General features: G+C 46.4%; 1 protein-coding gene across 4 annotated transcripts in view; it reads right to left on the bottom strand.

The window, feature by feature from the left end:
- TOM1L2 (target of myb1 like 2 membrane trafficking protein) overlaps nucleotides 1–21,497 on the bottom strand; it is a 54,781-nt gene that overhangs the window by 5,450 nt on the left and 27,834 nt on the right. The window contains exons 10-15 of one of the 4 annotated variants that reach the window (XM_060282430.1): nucleotides 21,137–21,260; nucleotides 19,651–19,768; nucleotides 16,779–16,856; nucleotides 12,590–12,674; nucleotides 4,533–4,592; nucleotides 235–271 (exon numbers count right to left, since the gene is read on the bottom strand). In XM_060282430.1, the coding sequence (XP_060138413.1) occupies nucleotides 235–271; nucleotides 4,533–4,592; nucleotides 12,590–12,674; nucleotides 16,779–16,856; nucleotides 19,651–19,768; nucleotides 21,137–21,260 (502 nt within the window). Of the gene's footprint in view, nucleotides 1–234; nucleotides 4,353–4,532; nucleotides 4,593–12,589; nucleotides 12,675–16,778; nucleotides 16,857–19,650; nucleotides 19,769–21,136; nucleotides 21,261–21,497 lie in introns of those variants that run through there. The other 3 variants (XM_035130760.2, XM_060282429.1, XM_035130761.2) reach the window with 3 other exon arrangements.

Raw genomic sequence — 21,497 nt, 5'->3', positions numbered from 1 at the left:
TACTGGAAAAAGGTAACTTTCACATTCATTGCTCCACCCACTTTTACCTCTGCCCACGGCCATCGCTGCTAAGAAGTATTTGTTCTTTTAAAGGCCATCCTGCCTGCCACATTCTGAACTTTTTTCCTGCACTCCCAAGGTACCAAAACACACAGAGTCCTGCAGGTGGCTTTGTGCCTTACAATAACTTTACTTGAGTTTGTGTGTGTTTTTCCCCAAAGCTTGCTTGTTTACCTTCACTCGTCACTCCTTCCTCCAGTTCGTCTCCTTTCTGCAGTTGGAATGAAAGTGGGGGGTGGGGAAGAGAAAAGAAATATCAGCACATGTTTAAAAAGTCTCTGCATACGGTAGCTCATACCAGTCTAAGGTGCTTCTAGCACTGGAACGGAGCAATCAAAATAACCAGCTGCACCATTAAATTCAGTTGATGGCATGTACACAGCTAGTGTGATGTACACACCTTAAAACTAGACCAATATTCCTTCTCTGAAAGAAACAAGTACAATTGTGCCACGGGCAGTGGCTATCTCCACTATCTTGTCCTTTCCATCGGAGGAGGCGGAGAACAGGCTTTTCCAACCCAAGTCAGGGGCCCCAAATAACCATTTTTCTTACACCTCAGTTAAAAAGGGGGCCATGGACGGACTACTAAGGGAATGCAAGCAAGTTCTTCGTCACACGGGCAAGCCAAGAAGTCGCTAAGAAACATTTGCTGGAGAGGTGACTCCCCAACCCTACACACACACACCCCGCCACCCCAGCCTGAGGTCTGGAATAAAACTCAATTATAGGGAAAATGACCGGATGTAAAATGTTGGAATAGAAGTTCACAGTGCGCCCCTGAGCAGTGGGTTGAAAACCTTCATGCACAAAACGGCAAGCAGTTTCACAAGCAAAATCAAAGGCTGGAGCAGCTGTTGGTCTTCTGTTCTCTCTTGAATTTATCAGGCATGTTATCTGCAGGGAGAGTCCTCCTGATCATACTGTGGTCTACCGAAGTTTGGTTTTCCCATTTTCTGGAAGAGCTTCCTATGTAGATTAGGCAAGCCTCGGTGATGGGATACTTTTGCAGACAGCTAAAGACCTTGATGTTTGCCCTGGAATTTCCTGACTGCTGACACTGAGGATTTTGCTTTATTTGTTGTTGTTTTTTACACAGCTACTGTGTTTGCTGTAATTATGTGTAATGACTATTTGGATGGCTTAATTGTTGTTATTTGTTGATTTAAAGGGTTTTCATGTAAAGATTGTGAACTGCTTTATAAATGAAAAGCGGTATAGAAGGGATTTAAAAAATAAATAAGTTCTTCTCATCTATTTTTAAAAGCTGCATCTTCATTTCCTGCATCCCCCCCAGCCCCCACCCCAAAGGAGACTGCTCCAGGGATTTGGGTGAGGGGGAGAGGGATACCATAGGGTCCATCCACACCGTGGCTTAATATGGCTTGTGAATCCCTGGTTCCTCTCTTAATTTCCCCTCGTCCATGTGGTGTTCTCCAACTACTGCTGTCCCAAACTTTCTCCTCCCTCGATCTGGAGATTCCTGATGCTTCGAACATCCAAATAGGAGAGGTACATCTTGAGGGCTGGCTCAAGACATTTTGCTGCCTGAGCTGAGGGACAGGATGGTGCCCTCCCACAAGGAACACACAGAAGCCAATTGGGCTGGTAGCTGAATCTTACTCCAGTGCTGATGAAAGAATAGTGTCTTCCATGGCACTTGAGGGCAGCAAGCTAGCCTAGAGGTGTACAGGGCAGCTGATGCAGCTGCCTCACTCTGCCTCACCGTAGGGCCGGCCCTGCACGATCATTTGGATCAAGAGCACAGTGGACCTACTGTCTGGTGGTGTCTCAGCAGCGGCCAGGCCAGTCCCACCTCCAGCTCCAGCATTTTGGCCCACGTGCAATAACTCAGGAGCACCTCCCTGCCTTTCTTTGGTCAGCTCAGGAATCTACATTCAGAGCAACCACTGCCAATATGGTAGTAGCAATTCAATGGGCTGGGGCATTAGGCATATGTGCCGCAGCCCTTATACATTAAAAAGAAAGCCGGGGGGGGGGGGAGAAGATGTTTATAACATTGCTATCATTATGGTGAGCGACAGGCAAAACGTTACTACAACAAACGCTTTAAGGCAGAGATTTCTATTTTCATTTCTTTATTATTTCTATGTTTCTGCTACTTTTTCTTTCCCATCTTTGCTTTGCTCTTGCTTCTGGTTTTATTTTTTTTATGTCCTCTACTCTGAGTCGATGAAGGAAATGTATTCAGATGATGGTGATGGCTGGCTGGCAAAGAAGGCTGTGTGAGAGGCACGGAAGGGAAGACCTCCCACTGTGGTGGGGCTGGGGGAAGAAAGGGGAGCTCCCAGGTGAGAGCTGGGAGGGTCCAACTCTTTCTTTGTGAGACAAGGGTTAAGATCCACCTGGGAGAGAGGACTTTGCATTCTTCTTCCTCTTCCTGTTTTTGTTTAGATTAGTAGGTTTTGTTTATTGTATTGTATGGCAAAAAGCCTTAATAAAATATTACAAATAAATAAATAAAAACACATAGAAAGCCATTGCTTTTGCCCTCTAGATGTTCTGGGTGACAACTCCCATCATCCCTGACTATTGGCTATGGGAGCTGGGGCTGAAGGTACCGGTAGTTGTAGCCCAAAACATCTGGGAGGAACCATATTTTGTTCTGTTTATTGTTCAAAATAAGTCTCCCATTTATTTATTTATTTATACCCCGCCCATCTGGCTGGGTTTCCCCCACCACTCTGGGCGGCTTCCAGCAAATACCAAAATACATTAAAATATCACAGATTAAAAACTTCCCTAAACATATATGCAGATATGCAGATTTAAATATATACCGCCCACCACACACACACTCGAATTAGAGAGCCATTCTACGAATTAAACAGGTGGGCAGAGGAGGTTAAGCAGATTCTGGGATGTACCACTTGAGAGAGGGGGGTGCATGAGCAAGAGAGAGAGAGAGAGTTCTCATTAGGTAAAATAGTACGTTTGGGAGAGGGCTAAGTTAAAATCCCTCCCCTCCCTCATGATGGGCTACTTTACTTACATGCATAGCAGTGGGGAGGAAGGGAGCGGATGAATAAATGCAAGCCAGCCAGCCATGCCCTTTTCCAGAACACTCCATTCCATGTCCTCCCCCTCTGCCTGCTTTCCCCTTCGCCTCCCCATCAGCAGCCAGCCATCATTCCTGTGTTCTATCCAAATAAACCCATGGAAATGAAAGAAGCTGTTAGTAGAGTCCATTATTTTCAACAGGTCTACTCGGAGTAGGACTAGCAATGGATATAACCCTTAGTCGTCATGGGTTTACATGCATCCTGCCTTTTTAGGTATATCCTATTGATTCTCTCCCCCCCCCCCGCGCGCCCATATTTCTGCAAATCTTTAGGTTTCCCAAGCTTGCTAACGCCTCCATCTTGCATGTGGATGAAGCCTGAAGGAGGGGCACTTGAAGAACTCTCTCTCTCTCTCTCTCTCTCTCTCTCTCTCTCTCTCTCTCTGTGTGTGTGTGTGTGTGTGTGTGTGTGTGTGTTATGTAAAGAATGCTATGTTCTAATCTAAGTAGAAAAACAGCACACCAGGAACCGGGCTGGCTGAGCTAGAACTGTGTGTGTGAGAAAGATACACACAAATGTTTGGGGGGAAGCATTCAACAGTGGCATTCCCTCGCAATCTGAGGGTGTGTCCATACCTGGCTTAATGTGGACTGTGAACTGCTAATTTAATTCCTCCTCTTCCACATGGGCTTTCTCCTGCAACTACTGCTGTCCCACCCACACTTTCTCCTCCCTAAATCTCGAGATTCCCTATGCTTTGAAAATACAAATTGGGAGAGCCACATCAATTTAAGGAGAAGTGTGGGGCAGCGGCAGTTGGAGGAGAAGGCCTGCACAGACGAGGAGGAATTAAAGGAGGCACCAGGGGTTCACAAGCCACATGAAGCTGAGGGGTGGATGGCATACCCTCCAATATTTCTCCCATGAAAATAGGGACATCCTATTCCATAACAATAATAATAAGAATTTTATTAATTATACCCCCCTCCACACACACACACAATCTGACAGGGTTGCCCCAGCCATTCTAGGTGGCTTCCAAATTTTATAAAAACATAATAAAACATGAAACATTAAAAAACCTATACAGGGCTGCCTTCAGATGTCTTTCTAAAGGTTGCATAGTTACTTATCTCCTTGGATCGCGGGTCGCATAATTCCATGCTCTCCAACATTTATCTGATGAAAATAGGGACATCCTAAAGGAAAGCGGGACATTCCGAGATCGAATCAGAAACCGGGTTGGCTTCTGTAAATCCGGGACTGTTCCTGGAAAACAGGGGCACTTGGATGGGCCGTGGAATAGAATCCCTCAGTGCTAATATGGCCACAGCTGCTCAGACAGCATTGGTTTTTCTCACTGAGAGGAGGGGTGTGCGCAGCCTCTTATGCAGAAACATATCAAAGGAATTTTTTTAAAAGTAGCAAAACAAAAGAAGAGAGTCTTACCACGTCGGTACTGAGCCATTCCTCAATGTCATCCATGACAGAGGACTGTGTGACGGGAATCTAGGGAGTGCAGCAAAGAGATAGAGCGAGGCAGGCAAAAAATAAAACAAGGACACGACACATCCGCAATCATGGCCACAGAATGAGAGGGAAAGAGGAAAGGAAAAAAAGAGGGTTGGGGGTTGGAGAAAAAAACAAAACATACGCTGTGTGAAATGTATCACCGCTGTGAAGAATTGCAATACAACAACAACAACAACAACACACAGATAAAGCAACGAGCGAAGCAAGAAAACATCTCGGCAAACAAAAAAGGTTGCAATGAGTGAAATGGCCGGAGTCTGGCTGTGCTCTGAGGGGAAGGGCCAGCATGGCTCTGCGTTTGAAGGACCTGGTTCTCTTAAGGCTGGAATATTAGATACGGCTGGAAAGGAGGTGAAATCCAAAACATAAAAGAAAGGGGTATCCATGACAGGAGGTGCCGGATCTGCAGGTGCAAGACTTGGGTCTGGTTCAGAAGCAACTTAGCATTATGGGGGTGAGGTTTGCACACTCCTTCCTCCGTGCATGGAAGGAGGCGGCCAGCAATTTCTTCTGCAGAACTAAGCCTCCGTTCATTGCTGAGAATTTGCCTTGCATGCAGAAGGTTGCAGGTTCAGTACCTAGCATTTCCAGGTAGGGCTAGGAAAGACTCCTGCCTGAAACCCTAGAGAGCTGCTGCCGGTCAATGTTGACATCACTGGGCTAGATAAACCAATGGGTGTGACAGTATAGGCCAGTTCCCATGTTCAAACTAAAGTTAATAAACCAGGATGCTGAACCATGTTTTGATTGTCGTTGGTTTTAACCATAGCTAGGACGCGGGTGGCGCTATGGTCTAAACCACAGAGCCTAGGGCTTGCTGACTGAAAGGTCAGCGGTTCGAATCCCAGCGATGGGGTGAGCTCCCGTCAACCTAGCTCCTGCCAACCTAGCAGTTCGAAAGCATGTCAAAGTGCAAGTAGATAAATAGGTACCGCTCTGGTGGGAAGGTAAATGCCGTTTCCATGCGCTGCTCTGGTTTCGCCAGAAGTGGCTTAGACATGCTGGCCACATGACCCGGAAAAACTGTCTGTGGACTAACGTCGGCTCCCTCGGCCAGTAAAGCGAGATGAGTGCCACAACCCCAGAGTTGTTCGCGACTGGACTTAACAGTCAGGGGTCCTTTACCTTCAGGACGATACTGCAGTTCACATATAGAAGCCATGTGGAATTGTTCTATAGTGGAAGCTTCTGATCTCCTTCAGCAATGTGCAAGCTCGGGACTTGTGCAGGATTATTCCCGTAAGCTAAACCAGCCTTTCCAAAAGTGGTGCCTTCTAGGTCCATCAGCCACAGCCAGTGTAGCTGATGCATTTGTGTTGCTTCCAGACAACCTGTTCATTGACCATTCATCCAGATTTATTTGTGGGGAGGGTATATGACACTGCATCAAGCAACTGGCTGCTATTTTCAGGTGGGATTTGATAACACACCAGCAAATTCAGCTTAGTGCAATTAAAGTTGATTTTGTGCTCTGGCACAACGAATCAGCTTCCCCCCCCCAAAATTGGATTTTTTTAAAAAAAAAAATTGTAATAAGGAAAATGAGGGGGAAATGATTGCACGCTCTCCCCACAAAGAAATGTGGATGGATGCGGTATACTCAGCTGTTGTCCAACCTCCCCGCAATCTTTGTCAAACAAATCTAGATGAATGTTCATTAAACAAGTCATTAAACAAGTCCCCAAATTAGGAAAGGCAGGTTCAAAGTTACAGGTGGGCAGATAGGCTAGTATCTTAATAGAAATGTGTTTTGTTTAAAAGGCTGGGATAAGAGGGGAAATGGCAAATTTGCAGGTCTTCCAAAATTTCCAAATCGGGGATAATCATTGATAGATCTCTTTAGAAACGAATGCCTGGGGCATCATTGGCAAGATGGACCAGCTGAGGAAGGGGCACAGGGTGAGGAGAGGGGAGACAAGTATAGCAATAGGACACCCCCCCCTTTTGAAATGCATTAGGTCTAATATTCAAGCCTTAAAGAGACAGGCATTATAGGAATCCCTTATGAATCTCGGTGGGGTTTTTTACAGGAGAAGCAGGCATGAGGTGAGGAACTAAAATAGATGGCGGAATCCACCAACATTTCTTAGCTCAGCTGAGCCTTTAGTTAACACTGTCCTTTAGTTGGATTTTTTTTAAAAATGCTACTAAACATAACTATGGCTCCAAGAGTTTTTGTGGTATTCATATTGCTGAAGTAGTATTTTTCTGCATAAGCAAAGGCTCCTAGTACTACCTATATTGCACTAGGATGGAAAGCTAGAACCAAAAGCTATGGGGATGTCTCTGCTAGTCATCGTGTCCATGTTTGCAAATGTCCCAGAGGGTTGCAATCCCACACCAAATGATCTGGAAGTAAGCCCCATCGAATTCAATGGGGCTTACTTCTGAGTCAACATGGGCAGGACTGCAGGCACCAGTGTCACACTTCCTGGTGCTATCCCTAACCTGCAATGGTGGAGAGTTGACTGCCATTTTCTCACTGGGGCCGCCATTAGACATTGGGCGGCTGGGATTTCTTCCAGCTCTGTTTTGGAGAGGAATAAACCACTTAGAAACCAGTTTGGCATATAAGCAGCTTAATAATGATGCTAACAATATCATGTGATGTGAATTGAGTAAATCCAGAGAGAATAATATCAGATTTTTCTTAAAAGTATCCAAAGGGGTTCTTTTAGACAAGTGGAACTTCCAACTTTGCACCTTTTCCACGGAAAAGGCTATAACTCTGTGGCAGAGAGCATATGTTCAATCCTTGCATCTCTAGTAGGGCTGAGAATGCTCCCTGCTTGAGACCCTGAGAGCCACTGCCACTCATAGTAAACAATGCTGAGCTAGACTGGTGAAGTCCATGTTCTATGCAGACAAGAAACCTCTGCATGTCTCTCACAGAACATCCGTGGGCTACAAAGAATTCTGGGGGTCCTATGTTCCAGGGTGAATAGGCAGCTCAAACAGAACAGTGCTCAGGCCTCTGGAGTGTCCTGCTCACCCTGTAGGACCCTCACAAGTATTTGCCAAAATCTACTCAAAACTCTCATGTGGCTGAAAATTGCAGGGAAAATTGGAGAAGCTGGTATTTAGGAGCAGTGGGGATCCAAAAAAACAACAACAACCCCACAGCTTTGAAAACAGCTGCTTGAGATCACCAGAGTCAGACTGGATAAGCTGTCAGCTTCATCATGGACCCAATGAACCCCAGAGGAGATGATGGATAACTCCCAAACATGTAAGGGCCATGGGTTTCCTGCATTTCCGCTGCAGATCAGCCGTCCTCTTCACTGTAACACTTGAAAGGCACTTTAGTTTCAAAATATGCGGTAGCCGAGCATGTGATGTTTGATCCTGCAGCCCAACACTTCTCTTTAAGAGAACCATGAAACAGGGCTCTGTGAATTCCACCACTCAGGAGCAGAACCGTGGCCATTTAAAAAGTAAAGCAAGCAAGCTTCTAGTCCTTGAGAATAAAGAGAAGATACCATAGAGCTCTGGTGAAATTTCCTGGGCTGGGGAGTGGAAATGTGCTCTGCCAGGTGGAATTTGCTTCCGTAAGATGCAGCAAGGGCTGCTAATGTAAGATGGCTTTGGAAAAGAAGGACAGGGCTGTGGCTATGTTCTACCTCAACTGTCGGAGGAGGGATGCCTCTGAAAACCATTTGCTAGGAATCACAAGTGGGGAGAGTGCTGACGTGCTCAGGTCCTGCTAAGGTGCTTGCCAGAGGCATCTGCAAGAGCAGGATGCAGGACTAGATGGGTTATTGGTGTGATCCAGCCGGGCTTTTCTTAGGCTATTAGCCCCTTTGACTAGCAGCAGCAGAGCTACATAAAATATGGCAAGTAACCAAAATTAATTTTGTCTGTTTGCACAATTCACCCAGGTTGCCCGGATCCAGCTTTTCCTGGTGCACTTCAAAAAGCAGCATCTTCAGTTGGCTCTGACAACTGGCATGACCTGAAGAGGGAAACTCTAGAAAGCATTGCACTGATATGCTGATATTGACCTACATTGGGCCAGCAAGCAACAGCTCATAAGACAGTGCCAGCGTCACCTTAAGGCTATGCAAAAACTCACCAAGTGGGTATAAGTAGGAGAAAAGGGGATTGTAAGCCCAGGTTCTCCCAGCTTGCAGAATATTAATAACATGCATACATAGCAGTGATTCTAACACTGATTTGGTCACAAGCCTGGCACTCTCCTCATCCTTCCAACAGGCTGTATCATTCCCTTTAAATTTTTAGTTTTTTAAAAACATTCATTCACTGTCATTTTAATCGGCAGCTACTTTAAAGGAATTCCAAATCTGGTCCAGGTATAGGGAGGTGGGTATAAGACACCACAGGTGCCAGCTACTCAGCGCTGTGCAGTTGGCTTACATTACGAACTCACAGGACTGGCTTTTCTCCAAGCTCAACCCTGGAAAGGGAACAATTTGTCTCAAACGAAATGTGGCAAGGGCACTCCTAACACTTCCAATAATGCTATTGTTCTGTGCAGATCTGGGACTGCAGAACTGGGTCAAGATGCAGTAACAGACACTTGCTGGTTGTAACCGTGGCTTGCCAATTCAGACATCATGCCGAGCCATTGTTGACACAATGGTTTTGGATTCTGGCTCCATGGCCAAGTGTAAGCCATGGTGTGCTAGTTCAGATCTCACAGCAAACTACACTTAAGCTTCCCAACATCTGGTTTGCGTTGAGGTCTACAATGAACCACCATACGGGATAAAACCAGGGACGTGAATTCTAGTATAGTTTGGTGGAATGAAATGGCACCAAAAACTGAAGTTTACAAAGGTGAGGGAAATGCATTCTTTTTAAATTTTTTGGCGAAGTCTGATTTCAGAAGAGGGTATTTTGAGCAACATTTCTTTTCCAAGAGACAACATTCAGCAGGGCGTCCCTCTGGTCCTCTAGCCCCTTTCAGGTGACACTGACAGAAGGCAGCATTAAAATAAAAACTTTTTTGCTTTACCTCAGTAGAAAACAATGCCATACCTGAGTAGAACCATCTGTACTAGGCAACTTGTGACTCCTGCAGTGTGTCAGTTCTGTTACGTACTCTATTAATGGACACGGTTAAGAGCTACCGCTAATTCAGACGGAAAACTGGGTTACGGATTAGTTAGATTCTAAAGGGATGCCTATTACATCCGTATTAAAAACAAACAATGTTAAAATGCCCTGTAAGGGGGAATAAACCAGTCCCCTACAGTAGTTATGGCCGACACAAAGGCCGCAGTATCCTTTTCCCCAAAAGTGAACCAACACAAGCCAGCAGCAAATATGGGCAGGGCAGGAGGAAGAGTTTTGTACTCCCCCCATCAATTTTAAATAGCAGCAGAGAAAGCGAGAAAAACATACTCTGGGCTTCTCTGACACTTGGGAACAGCACCCAAGCAGAACCAAATTGTAGGATGAGTGACAATAGGGGAGAGTTGGAAAACAAGACTCCCTAAACACACCTGATGTTTGTAAGAGAAGGAAGGAGGCAGGGATTTGCTCTCTGCTTCCTTCTTCTGCATTTTCCCACCCACCTACCTCTCTGGACAGGAAAAGGTAGGCGCTGTTGCCTTTTGAGAATAGAAGAGAATCGAATCCTAGAATTGGAAGAATCACAACCTGCAATGCAGGAATCTTTGGCCCAATGTGGAGCTTGAACCCACAACCCTTGGTTTAAGAGTCTCCTGCTCTACTGCAGGCATCCCCAAACTTCGGCCCTCCAGATGTTTTGGCCTACAACTCCCATGATCCCTAGCTAAGAGGACCAGTGGTCAGGGATGATGGGAATTGTAGTCCAAAACATCTGGAGGGCCGAAGTTTGGGGATGTCTGCTCTACTGACTGAGCTATCCCAGAGACATCAGGATACAGAGGGTTGCACATACCCTCTTTGTTTGAATGGCTGAGTTGGTCAATTTTTGTTTCACTCAGTTTATCATTTTTAAGATCTTAAGTCCAGTTCTCCACGTTACCACATCAGTTTGCAATTTGTTAAAAGCCCTAATTGGAATTCATCAGCTTGTTTGCGCAAACATCTCCTGGAGCTCACATTTATTTTTTGCAAAGCACTGTTGCCTAATATAATGCAGGTTTTTTTGCATGTTATTATGACAAATACATCCATTTTTTAATGGACACTCTACCACAGCAGCTGCATTTTTGTACACATTACCTGGCTGGAGAACTACGTTGCAAAATTTGGAAAAGTGCAAATTTGGAAGGATGGCTACGTTTTGCTTTGTGTATTTGTTTTGAAAAGTATAAATTCAGCCTTGCCTTTAAATGCTAACTGAATCTAGATTCTCCCCTCATTCCTACGTTGCACACCAACAGTGATTGTTCTCCTCTCCTTGGGGAGGCAGCAGAAGCTTCTGGAACACTGTGCTACTCTGTTTTGCCTCTCAGTTGGGTGCATTCCCGTGCCCTCAACCCTACTCAGCCCCACGTTTGATCTCTTGCAAGGCAGCTGAAACTCTAAAGCAGAGATGAAGACCCCATGGCTCTCTAGATGTTGCAGGAATACAAATCCCTGACCACTCGCTGCGCTGCTTGGGACTGATGGGAGCTGTAGTCCAAACACCCTCCCCGCACTCTAGAGTTTGCTTCTTGCTCCTCAGTTCAGGGCACATTAAACATGAGTGAGGGTGCAAGGTCCTTCAACGCTTTTCCTGCTTGGCTCCCATTGTGGCACCGGGATTGCAGAGTTGAAGGAAAACACACATTTGGCCTCTGCCAGGATGGTCAAGGGCGCTGTCTTCACTATATAAAACTGTCCCCCTGCTTGGATACTTTGCTCCCAGGACGCCATGTTTTCCGAGGAGCTAACTAAGGGGGATTATGGAAGTATATTCCAAGTCCCCATGGACGTAAGGCATTCTGCCTAAAGACTACATTTAGCCTTAGCTAGTAACACGATTTCAACAAAAGAAAAAATCACCCAAGTGGTATATCTACACTAGAATGGCTATATAAGACATGACTCCACCCCATCACAGCCCAAGAACTCTGGGAATTGTAGTGCAGCAAGGGTGCTGGGGCTCAGAGCTCTTAAGTCCCCCTCAGAAAACTACAGTTCCCAAGATTCCATGGGGAGAGGAAATGGCTCAACAATCAGTTCCCAGATATAGCACAGCATAGAAGCTCTGCTCTCTGCTCTTCAATGAGGCCTTTGGGTGATTAATATTCTACAGACTTTTAAATGAGTTTTTTTGGGGGGGGGCTATTGTTTTGTTGTTTTAACTATTTATTTGTGTTTTTATCTTGTGAACCGCCCTGAGATCTTTTGATGACAGGTGGCATATATATCTAATAAATTTAAAAAATAAGAAGAGGATGCCCCAACAACAGATTTGCGTTTATGTCCAGCCACATTTAGTCCAGCAGATTCACTCCCTGTTTTGCAGGAAACCTGCTTGGAAGCCTCTTGCAAAACAATACACTCTTGCAAAACAATACCGAGAGAAAATTCAGGGACGCGTTGAACAGCGCAATATGATCTGAGCTTCTGGTCATGGTGCTTAGTTCTGCAGGGGCAGGCGATTAAACTTTTTTTATTTTAGTTTTCGCAAAACAAACACAAACCCTCCCCATTTTAATGAGCAGAACTTGTGTTTTTGGAGGAAATTTGGATACTGCACATACATATTTCTCTCTTTTTTAAATTGGAACAGTGAAAGGAACTGAAGAGGTCCATGTGAGTTTTGGAAACAAACATGGTAACATACATGTTTCTCAGCTGCCACGCATCCCTGTTGAAAAATATCTATCCCCAGGTCTCCTAGCCTTGGTCAGTGGTCCCACTTCCCCACCCCTCCACAGGTGGGGACCCACCTCCTTGCACTGTCCAATTTGCATTCTTTCAACAGGATGAGTGACAGGTAAACAGAGGATGGTTATGCTATTTAGAGGAGGAGATGGGGGTGAGGACAACAAGGGGGTGGGGCGTCACTCGACTGGCAAAATCCTCCTCACCATTCCTTGCGTCATTAGCCACTTGTCTATGGGCTCCATGTCTGAACTGCCACTTTTACCTCTCCTCTGTGTTGAGAACAGAAATTCCCATTAAAAAGTCAAAAGGTGTGTTGGGGGGGGGGGGGGACACAGGGAGACGGCAAAGCAACAGCAAGGTGGAGAGATTACAACATTTCCTAAAGATGAGCCCATGACCTCCAGGCTTCAGATACCGCTTCACCCACCCCAGGTCTGTAAATTATTACTCACCTGTGGCAAGTAAAAACAAAAATGAGCAAACCAAACCAAACCAACTTTCAGATCTTCAAGCGGAAAATTTCTTGGAAGGAAAGGTAGATCATTTCTGAAACACACCTTGCTTTCTGATAGGTGAAGGCATAGAAGCTGGCAAAATGTGTTTGTGTGTGTGTGTGGATTTGATTTGCAAGGGAGTCTCATCCTCCTCCCAAGTGACAATCTCATTTTTCTGGCCAGCAAACTACTGTGAACTGAGAGTACCAGAGAATTTCGAGGGCTTTTTCCTCCTCAGGTGCACACCGCCTCAGGAAGTGGCAGCTTGTGGCTGCCTGAGTTACCCACCTGGGACCCTCTGTCCAAGGCAGGTACCCTTTTCAGTCAAATAAATGAGTTTCTGGTCAGGTAAACACTACTTGTCAAGTTGCCCTTATATGAAGATACATTAATATTACTAAATTCATGCCTTTTGGCCTGGAGTCATGCCCTCACCGCGACTTACAATATAAAAGCAGTAAGATAGCAGTAAGACTGCTGTTCTAAGGTCTCCACCAATTAATAACGTATGACCCTGCTTAGTTCTAAAATCTCCTGAGATCAAGCTTGTTCAGGGAGGTACAGTAAGGTGCTATGCACTGCCTTAAGCGACCAGAACCGAGGCTCCTCAGGAGTAAGTCCCACTAAATTCAATGGGACATTTAGGCTGTGATCCCATATGAAAGGATAGAAAAACAACATGCCAGAAGAAAATCATTTTAGGCCTCCACACTCCACAGGCCTGCCAATTAATGAACAGGTCAGCATACATGTTTTAAATGACTCTGCGTGTGGTTGATTTCTAGAAAAGTCAGGAAGCAGATCCTCCTTGCAACCCTATCCAAACCAACAGGCAATGTAAACTCCCTGCACCGGCTTCAATTATTCTTCTGAAATGCATTTTCTCTCATCTGTTAGGGATCCCCCTGAATATCCCAACAAACGCAGCATGACCACTGATGACGGAAAATGCGCTACTACTCACACAGTGAGCTACAGTTCACCAACACTTTGAGAACACGCTGGAGAGCAAAATCGTCAGATGACACCTTGGCAGGAGGGTGAAGTCTGAAAACATGCACGTCTTCGCACACTTTGACCCTGTTAGGATAACTCAGAGGAGCCCTTTGAACTGACAACACTGTAGGCTGGTAACAGCTACATTGATGGGGGAAAGACAAGCAGCCCTGGGATCCGAAGCATGAATCAAACAGGAGCGCAGGTGAATAGAGAAGGGTGCTCATCCAGCTGCAAGGTGCGAGCTTTCCCAGAATTATTATTTATTACATTTCTAGCCTGTCTTTCCTCCCAAAGGAGCCCGACATCGAAGCCTTATGGCAATGCAATTTGAATCAAAGCAAAAACAAACTTAAAATGCTTAAAAACCATTAATAAACCGTTTAAAAGCCCTCCCATCATAGTACGGCTGATTTCAAGGTTGCCATAGCCAGTATATTTCAACCACCAAATTTGCTGGGTAAGCAGGAAGGTTCTTAAATCTTTCCTGAAAGTCAATAAGGAAAGAGACAGACACACCTCACTAGGGAAGGCATTCCAGAAATGGGGAGCTGCCTCTGAGAAGGCCTTGTTCACAGGTCAATGACAGAGGTGGCACCAGCAACAGAGGCCTCCCCTGATGATCACAGGGCCCGAGATGGTTGATACTGGGGGAGTTGCTCATTTAGGTTCTTGCCAGTACGAACACCTTGAATTGGGCATGGTAATCCACCAGCATTTAGCACAGAGCTGTCAGGACTGGTGACACATGGGGCCCATCAGGCTGCACTACTTACCAACCTGGCAGCCACATTCAGCACTAGCGGCAACCTCCAGACTGTCTTCAAGGGAAGCCCCACAAATAAGAGCATTGCAGCAGTCTAAGCAGGACATTACTAGAGCGTGGGCAACTGGGGCCAGGCTATCCTGGTCTGAGAATGGCCATAGCTGGTGACCAGCATAAGTTGAGCTTAAGTACTCCTGGCTCCAGAAGCCACCTGAGGCCCCAGTGACAAGTCAGAATCCAGAAGTACTCCCAGACTACGAACCTATTCCATCAAGGGCAGTGCAACCCCTCCCGAAACAGTTCGTACAACTAATTCCCAGACACAGGAATTGCCCATCACCTCTGTCTTATCAGGATTCAGCCTAGTTTTGGCCCCCACCCAGCCTTTCACTGCTTCCAGAAATTTATAAACTGCTTGATCACAAAGCTCCCCGGGTGGTGTACAAATAAAAATAAACGGTTGAAGAACACTGACTACTACATTCCAGAATATGCTTTGGCCATGCCAGTCAGAAATGCTTCCAGACTCCACCTGTCTACTATTCATTCATTGATTTGATAGAATAATTTGTACCCCGCCTTTCAGGATACATATCCTTCCAAGGATGCCTGCAAGAAACATGAAGCTGATACAAAAACCCGAAAACATATTTTACTGGAGTGTGAGAATACAAGATGAAGTAAACCCTTATATGATACTGGAGGAAATATAAATGGAACAATTTCTGAAAAAAGTCTTATGCTTATTATTTCTATATGTATGCTAGTAGTGATATTCATATCTATACATTGTATTCTTATAGGTTATTTATCTAAATAAAAAACCCTAAACCCCAGGCCACTTACGGCAGTATCAAAAGCATCTCTATGTGGTGTCGCAGGGATCCTTGGCACAGAGCAGTTGGTGGCAAAATGGGCCTGGGGTGGGCAGGAGTGAGAAAATATATCTTGAACATCCTGTGAGATGTTCTTCACCTGCCTCTCTCTCCTCTTGGGATCCTTCCCATGGGACCCCCTGTTGCTGTGGTGAGGTGGTGAAATTGGTGAGAAGTCCAGTTTCTGCCAGTCTCACCTCTATTTTTCCATAGCAGCTTCCCTCCATTTATCATCATGCCCCACAGCTCTTCCCTCTCCTACACACACTCAAGACTTCAGGAGCCCTCCAGGAAGGCCATGCCCCCACCCCACCCGGTGTGCAAGGAAACCCCTGGAGAAGGCCAGGTTGAATGCTGCTGCAATGTATGTGCTCTCTTGTGCCCCCAAGAGGACAGAACACTAAAGATGAGAAGGTGAGTTCAAAGGACAAATGTTGCCACCCAAAGGATGGGAAGGCAAATGGGATGAAATCCACAGAGAGATCGGGATTCCTTATCCAGAGAGGTGAATGGGGAGAGAATCACTGCCCCGACCAAAAAGAAAAATAGAGGGTTGTCTTCAGTGAAGACCATTCATGAACCCAGTTCAGATCACTGGAAAGAATCAGGTTTTAGAAACCGGCCACAAGTTCTAATTTATATTTATCCATACAAAGCCAGAGAATCTTAAGAGTTGGGCTTGCTTTCTGAGTCAGCATGCTGCTAACACACGTAACTGGGGGGGAAACAGTCAATCTTCTCAAGAAACAGGTAGGTAGCTGCGTTGGTCTGTCGTAGTCGAAACAAAATTTTAAAAATCCTTCCACTAGCACCTTAGAGACCAACTAAGTTTGTCATTGGTATGAGCTTTCGTGTGCATGCACACTTCTTCAGGTACACTGAAGACTTCTGTTTCAGTGTATCTGAAGAAGTGTGCATGCACACAAAAGCTCATACCTATGACAAACTTAATTGGTCTCTAAGGTGCTACTGGAAGGAATTTTTTTATTTTGTTTCTCAAGAAACGTCAGGCGCTAGATACCTGTCAGTTCTCTCCAGAAATTAGCATGAAGTATTCAAACCTTAGACAGTGCTAGGAAAACACAATTTAGCACCACTGACCGCATGTGCTTCACAGCTCTTTTCTGCAATTTGAAGCTGGACGCACGCAAAATTCTCAGGATAGGACAGAAGGAAACACATGAGTTGCATTCAACGCTCTCAGCAAAGCTTGAGAGCAACCCCCTTTCGCCTGCAATGCAATAGGGCAGAGAAGTGACTTACCCCTCCTGCGTTGTGTTTCCGAACATCCAGGGCAGATGCCAGTCCTTTAACAGCCTGGGGGTCTTCGTACGTTACGCTGAAACAGAAGAGGGGCAATGAGCATTGCAAATACCCAGGCAGCAGCAAATGCAAGAGTAAGAACGGAAGACATTGGGAACGTCATCTATAAATTGAAGTCCCAAGAGTGTTGCCAGGTGCCGCCATATAAGAGTTGCACACCGAGGAGCAAAATATTCTCCTTGTCAGGCCCAAACTAAGCCCCAAGCACAGGCATTTATACGTTTCTCTTGTTATTTGTTCTTTTCAAAAACAAACAGTAGCCTCAGGCTTGAGCAGCTGGTCCTACGTTTTCAAGCATTGGCTGTTTTTAAGGGTTTTTTAAAAAAATAAAAATAAAAAAGTGGTTACCCTCTAGAGTCCCCTTCCCTTTCCCTCTGTAGCTAGTAGCCTTTTTCCACTGAAGAAATTGCGGGCAAAAAATCAACAAAGCAGGTCTTTCCTCCTAGGTGGAGAGAGAGTTCTAAAACAGGCTTTGCCCAAGCTCCTCACTGTCAAATTCTGCAATTCTAAATGTAAATGCAATGAAATCATCACTGAGGCCCTTCCATGAGAGGCCTGGAGGGTAGCAACACGAGAATGGATCTTTTTTGCAGTGGCTCCCTGTTTGTGGAATGCTGACCCCGGGGAGACTCACCTGGCACCTTCACTACATATTTTAGGCACCAGGCAAAAATATTCCTCTTCTCCCAGGCCTTTGGCTAATTCCGCAATCTATGGGCTTTTAAACTGTGAAGGTAGCTACTGCTTTTGTTTATTACTATGTTATGTACGTTTGTGTTTTTATATTGTTACCCTCCCATGAAGAGTGGTACATAAATTTAATATATAAAACAAATAACAGATAAAAACATCACGAGTGGGGAAACCTTTGTCCTTGCAGGTGCTGTGAACTGCAACTCCCATCAGCACTAGCAAGCATGGCCAGTGGCCAGGGATAATGTAGTGCAGCAACCTCTGGAAGCACAAAGGTTCCTCACACCAGATTTAAGGGTCAATACCAGTGCCTGGAAACCAACAGGTAACCAATGAAGATGGCATGAGTTGTATGTGCTGGTCCCTGAGCCCCAGCCCAAACCCTGGCAGTTGCATTTTGGACTGGTTGAAGTTTCCAGGGCAGCTTTGGGGCAGCCTAATATACGAGAGCATTACAGTTATTTAACCTAGGATAAAATTAGAGCAGGAGGTTTAACGCAGGAAGCATAGGAAACAAGGTAGAAAACAAGGAGTGTGGTGGAGTCTCCTTCTTTGGAGGTCTTTAAGCAGAGGCTTGACAGGCATATGTCAAGAATGCTTTGATGGTGTTTCCTGCTTGGCAGGGGGTTGGACTGGATGGCCCTTGTGGTCTCTTCCAACTCTATGATTCTTTGATTCTATGAAAACAGCTTTACACCAGATCTGGCCACATTTGCTCATCTGGTTCAGTATTGTTTACGGGGACTGGCAATGGCTCTCTGTAGAGTTTCAGACACAGGTCTCTCCCAGTTCTCCCTGGAGATTGAGCTTGGGACTTTCTGCACATAAAACATAGGCTCTATGACTAAGTCATGGCCCACCCCTATGGTTTCCAAAGCCAGGTCAGATTGTGCTAGAAGAGACGGCTGCTGGTGGTCCAGCCAAAGCTGGTCAAAAGTGATCCTGGCCACCACCTGCCTAGAAGAAGTATCGGATCCAGGAAGAGGATGAGGAAGAGTTTGGATTTGATAGTCTCAAAGCAGCTAACATTCTCCTTTCCCTTCCTCCCCCACAACAAACACTCTGTGAGGTGAGTGGGGCTGAGAGACTTCAAGGAAGTGTGACTAACCCAAGGTCACCCAGCAGCTGCATGTGGAGGAGTGGAGACGCGAACCCAGTTCACCAGATTACGAGTCTACCGCTCTTAACCACTACACCACACTGGCGCAGGAGTAATCCCAAGCTGAAAACCTGGTCGAGAGTCCAATCTTATCTCGTGCAGGTAGCAAAACTAGCCACTGACCACCACCGAAGGGTCCTGCAGCCCAACAGCTTAGCGCGCACACATACACACAAAGTTAAACTGAAGCAGCATCGCAAATGGTTGTTCTCTTGTCATTAATTTCAACTCCACTCCTGAATTCGGAAATTGGAGCAGGGAGGGGAAACGGTTGAAAGATTTCACAGAACCCAGGATCTACGTGGAGATCTGCCCATTAGTAAGCCACTGGGTGGAGCTAAAGGACCAAGGACAATAACTCATCTCCTCCCTGGTGCCTGAATACCAGGGCATCCCTGGTAGGTAGGCCTTTGGAGGGCAGGATTCAGACAGACAGCCTTCAGGGTAGCGGTGACAGCACACTAACTGTGCCTTCCAAAATAATGGGTTGGTGAGGGAGAGATGCTGCATTCAATTCCACATGGAAAAGCTCTCTCTCTCTCTCTCTCACACACACACACACACACACACACACACACACACACACACACACGGACTCTGGATGGTCCACGATAGGGCAAGAATTGTAAATCAATGCAACCGGGAATTCTGCAGCTAACACATGGTTGACCCTTTCTGGGCCCTTGAGGTGGGCTGCAGAATGCATGCATTGAAGGAATGAATACATGAGCTTAGCGGTTGAAAGACTGATCTGTGGAACGGGGAGCCTCTGGTCCGAATCTCACTTTGGCCATGATGCCACTGTCCTCTTGGCCTTAACTTCTGCCTCCAAAGGAGCCTGGCTCAGAGCAGCGAGCCTGTGCCCTGCAGGGGAACAGCAGGCCTACAAGAGCCAGTTCTGAGGGCTTAAGGGAACCGCCCAAGTCCCCCACACCTCCCCCCTTCAGGCCCAACATACGTCTTGCGCTGATCAGCCAGCGAACTGCCTCTCGTCTGTGCGAACATGTCGAAGTCATCCCGGGGGTTGGGGTGCTGGAGGGAGCTGAGCGTTCCGCTCACATTGTTTGAGCCTATATCTGCAGACAAAGGAAACGATACGGCTTAGGATAGGAGTGGACAACCCTTTTAAACCCATTTACTTTAGAGCAACTTTTTTGGAGGCGGGAGTGTCACATGCTGGTGGTGGGTGAGGCAAGAGGCAAAAGTGGGCAAAGCAATAAATAAGAATTTTACATTTGCATAAAGCAGGCTACTTCCTACACCCAACCCCCTTCTAGCCTCCATTCAGGCAAGAAAGAGTCATTATTAGAGTGCAAGGACACATGCCAAGCAGAAACACTCAAGAAAGCTTCGAAACAGGGCTGGCAAGGGGTGCAGCCTATGAGAGTCCCAGGGGCCAGATAAGAGGTGCCTCGGGCCCTCAGGCTTGAGATTCCCCATCCTTGCTGCAGGAGAAAGCCAGAGTCGCCACATGAGCCAGCCAGGCAGAAGGAGGCACATTTTTGCTTTGAACATTTTGCTCTGTCCCAAAGACTGGTTCCAAGCACACCTGCAGCACCCTCTCCCAACCACCGAGTCTAGAGTTGGACATACAGCTCCCCATCTCCAGTGGATGGAAGCGTCAGACTGAACATGGAAGCACAGCTTTGTGAAACGTTAGCTCCTTGGCTACTTAGGTCTCCATTGCTATACATTCTCTGGAGGGGAAGATGTGAAGCACAGAAGCTGCGGGAGGGGAGGGGATGCTTCCTCCACCAGCTACTTTGCCCTTGAAACTCACTCTCCACCTCCCCACCGAATCCCAACATCTAGGCTTGCGTGGCAAGCATAGATCTGAAGCCCTTTTTTCTGCAAGCGAGGGTGGGGGACAACACATTTCCCTAAAGGAAAGGGAGTTGGTGGAGGGGGAAGGGTTAAGCACCCCATTCTTCCTCACCCCTCTGATGTCCAAGGGCGCTTTGCAACAGAGGTTACACCCACCCACATCATACATTTAAAGCACATGGATTCACCCAGACTCCTGGGAACTATAGTTTGTTAAAGATGCTAGAAACTGTAGTCCTGTGATGGGTAAACTACAATTCCCAATATTCTTTTTTGGGGGGGGGAGCCAAGTGCCTTAACTGTATGATGCAGATGCAGTGGGGGGGGGTAGCCTAACTCAGCACTCAGTGTATCGTGACCTGCAATTTGGCTCAGACAGTCCCATTTATGCAGGATTGCAAAAAGAGGAGACTCCACTCTGTTTATATGACGGGCAGATTTGGACATCATAAGCTTTCAGGACAAGATGGGACGCCACCCTTAACTGCAAGTACTACTTGTGAGAGCCATGTGACCTTCTTCGGGAACCTGCAACATGGAAGAATCTCCAGGGAAATGTGCTGTGGGCTAGCCCCATACTACTCCAGTTCCCAGCACACCTGGAAAGGCAGAACACATACCAAGCCCAGCGAGTTGGGTTGAAAGTGTGGATGCCGGCGCCGTGTTTCCAACCATGGGGCTGACCACTGCCGGGGAGCCAGGCCCCAGGTCTATTAAGTTGTCTTCGGTCACCTCGCTGAGAACCTGTTGAGCCAATCAGGACACAAGAAGCGGTCACATAAGGTAGTTGCATTGCATGGGACAGCGCTAGTCAGAGCCTTTCTTGAACACGGCTACGATTCAGGAAGCCCTAAGCCAGCCTTCCCCAGCCTGCTGCCCTCCAGCTGTGGCTGGATAACAACCCCCATCATCGGGAACCATTGGACATGGTGGCTTGAGCTGGCAGAAGCACAACAATATCTGGAGGGCACCAGTTCGGTG

This window comes from Zootoca vivipara, chromosome 14 (genome assembly GCF_963506605.1).
Source record: "Zootoca vivipara chromosome 14, rZooViv1.1, whole genome shotgun sequence".
Lineage (NCBI taxonomy): Eukaryota > Metazoa > Chordata > Lepidosauria > Squamata > Lacertidae > Zootoca > Zootoca vivipara.
Note: the sequence above shows the minus strand (reverse complement) of the source record. Positions and strands in the feature narration are given on the sequence as shown.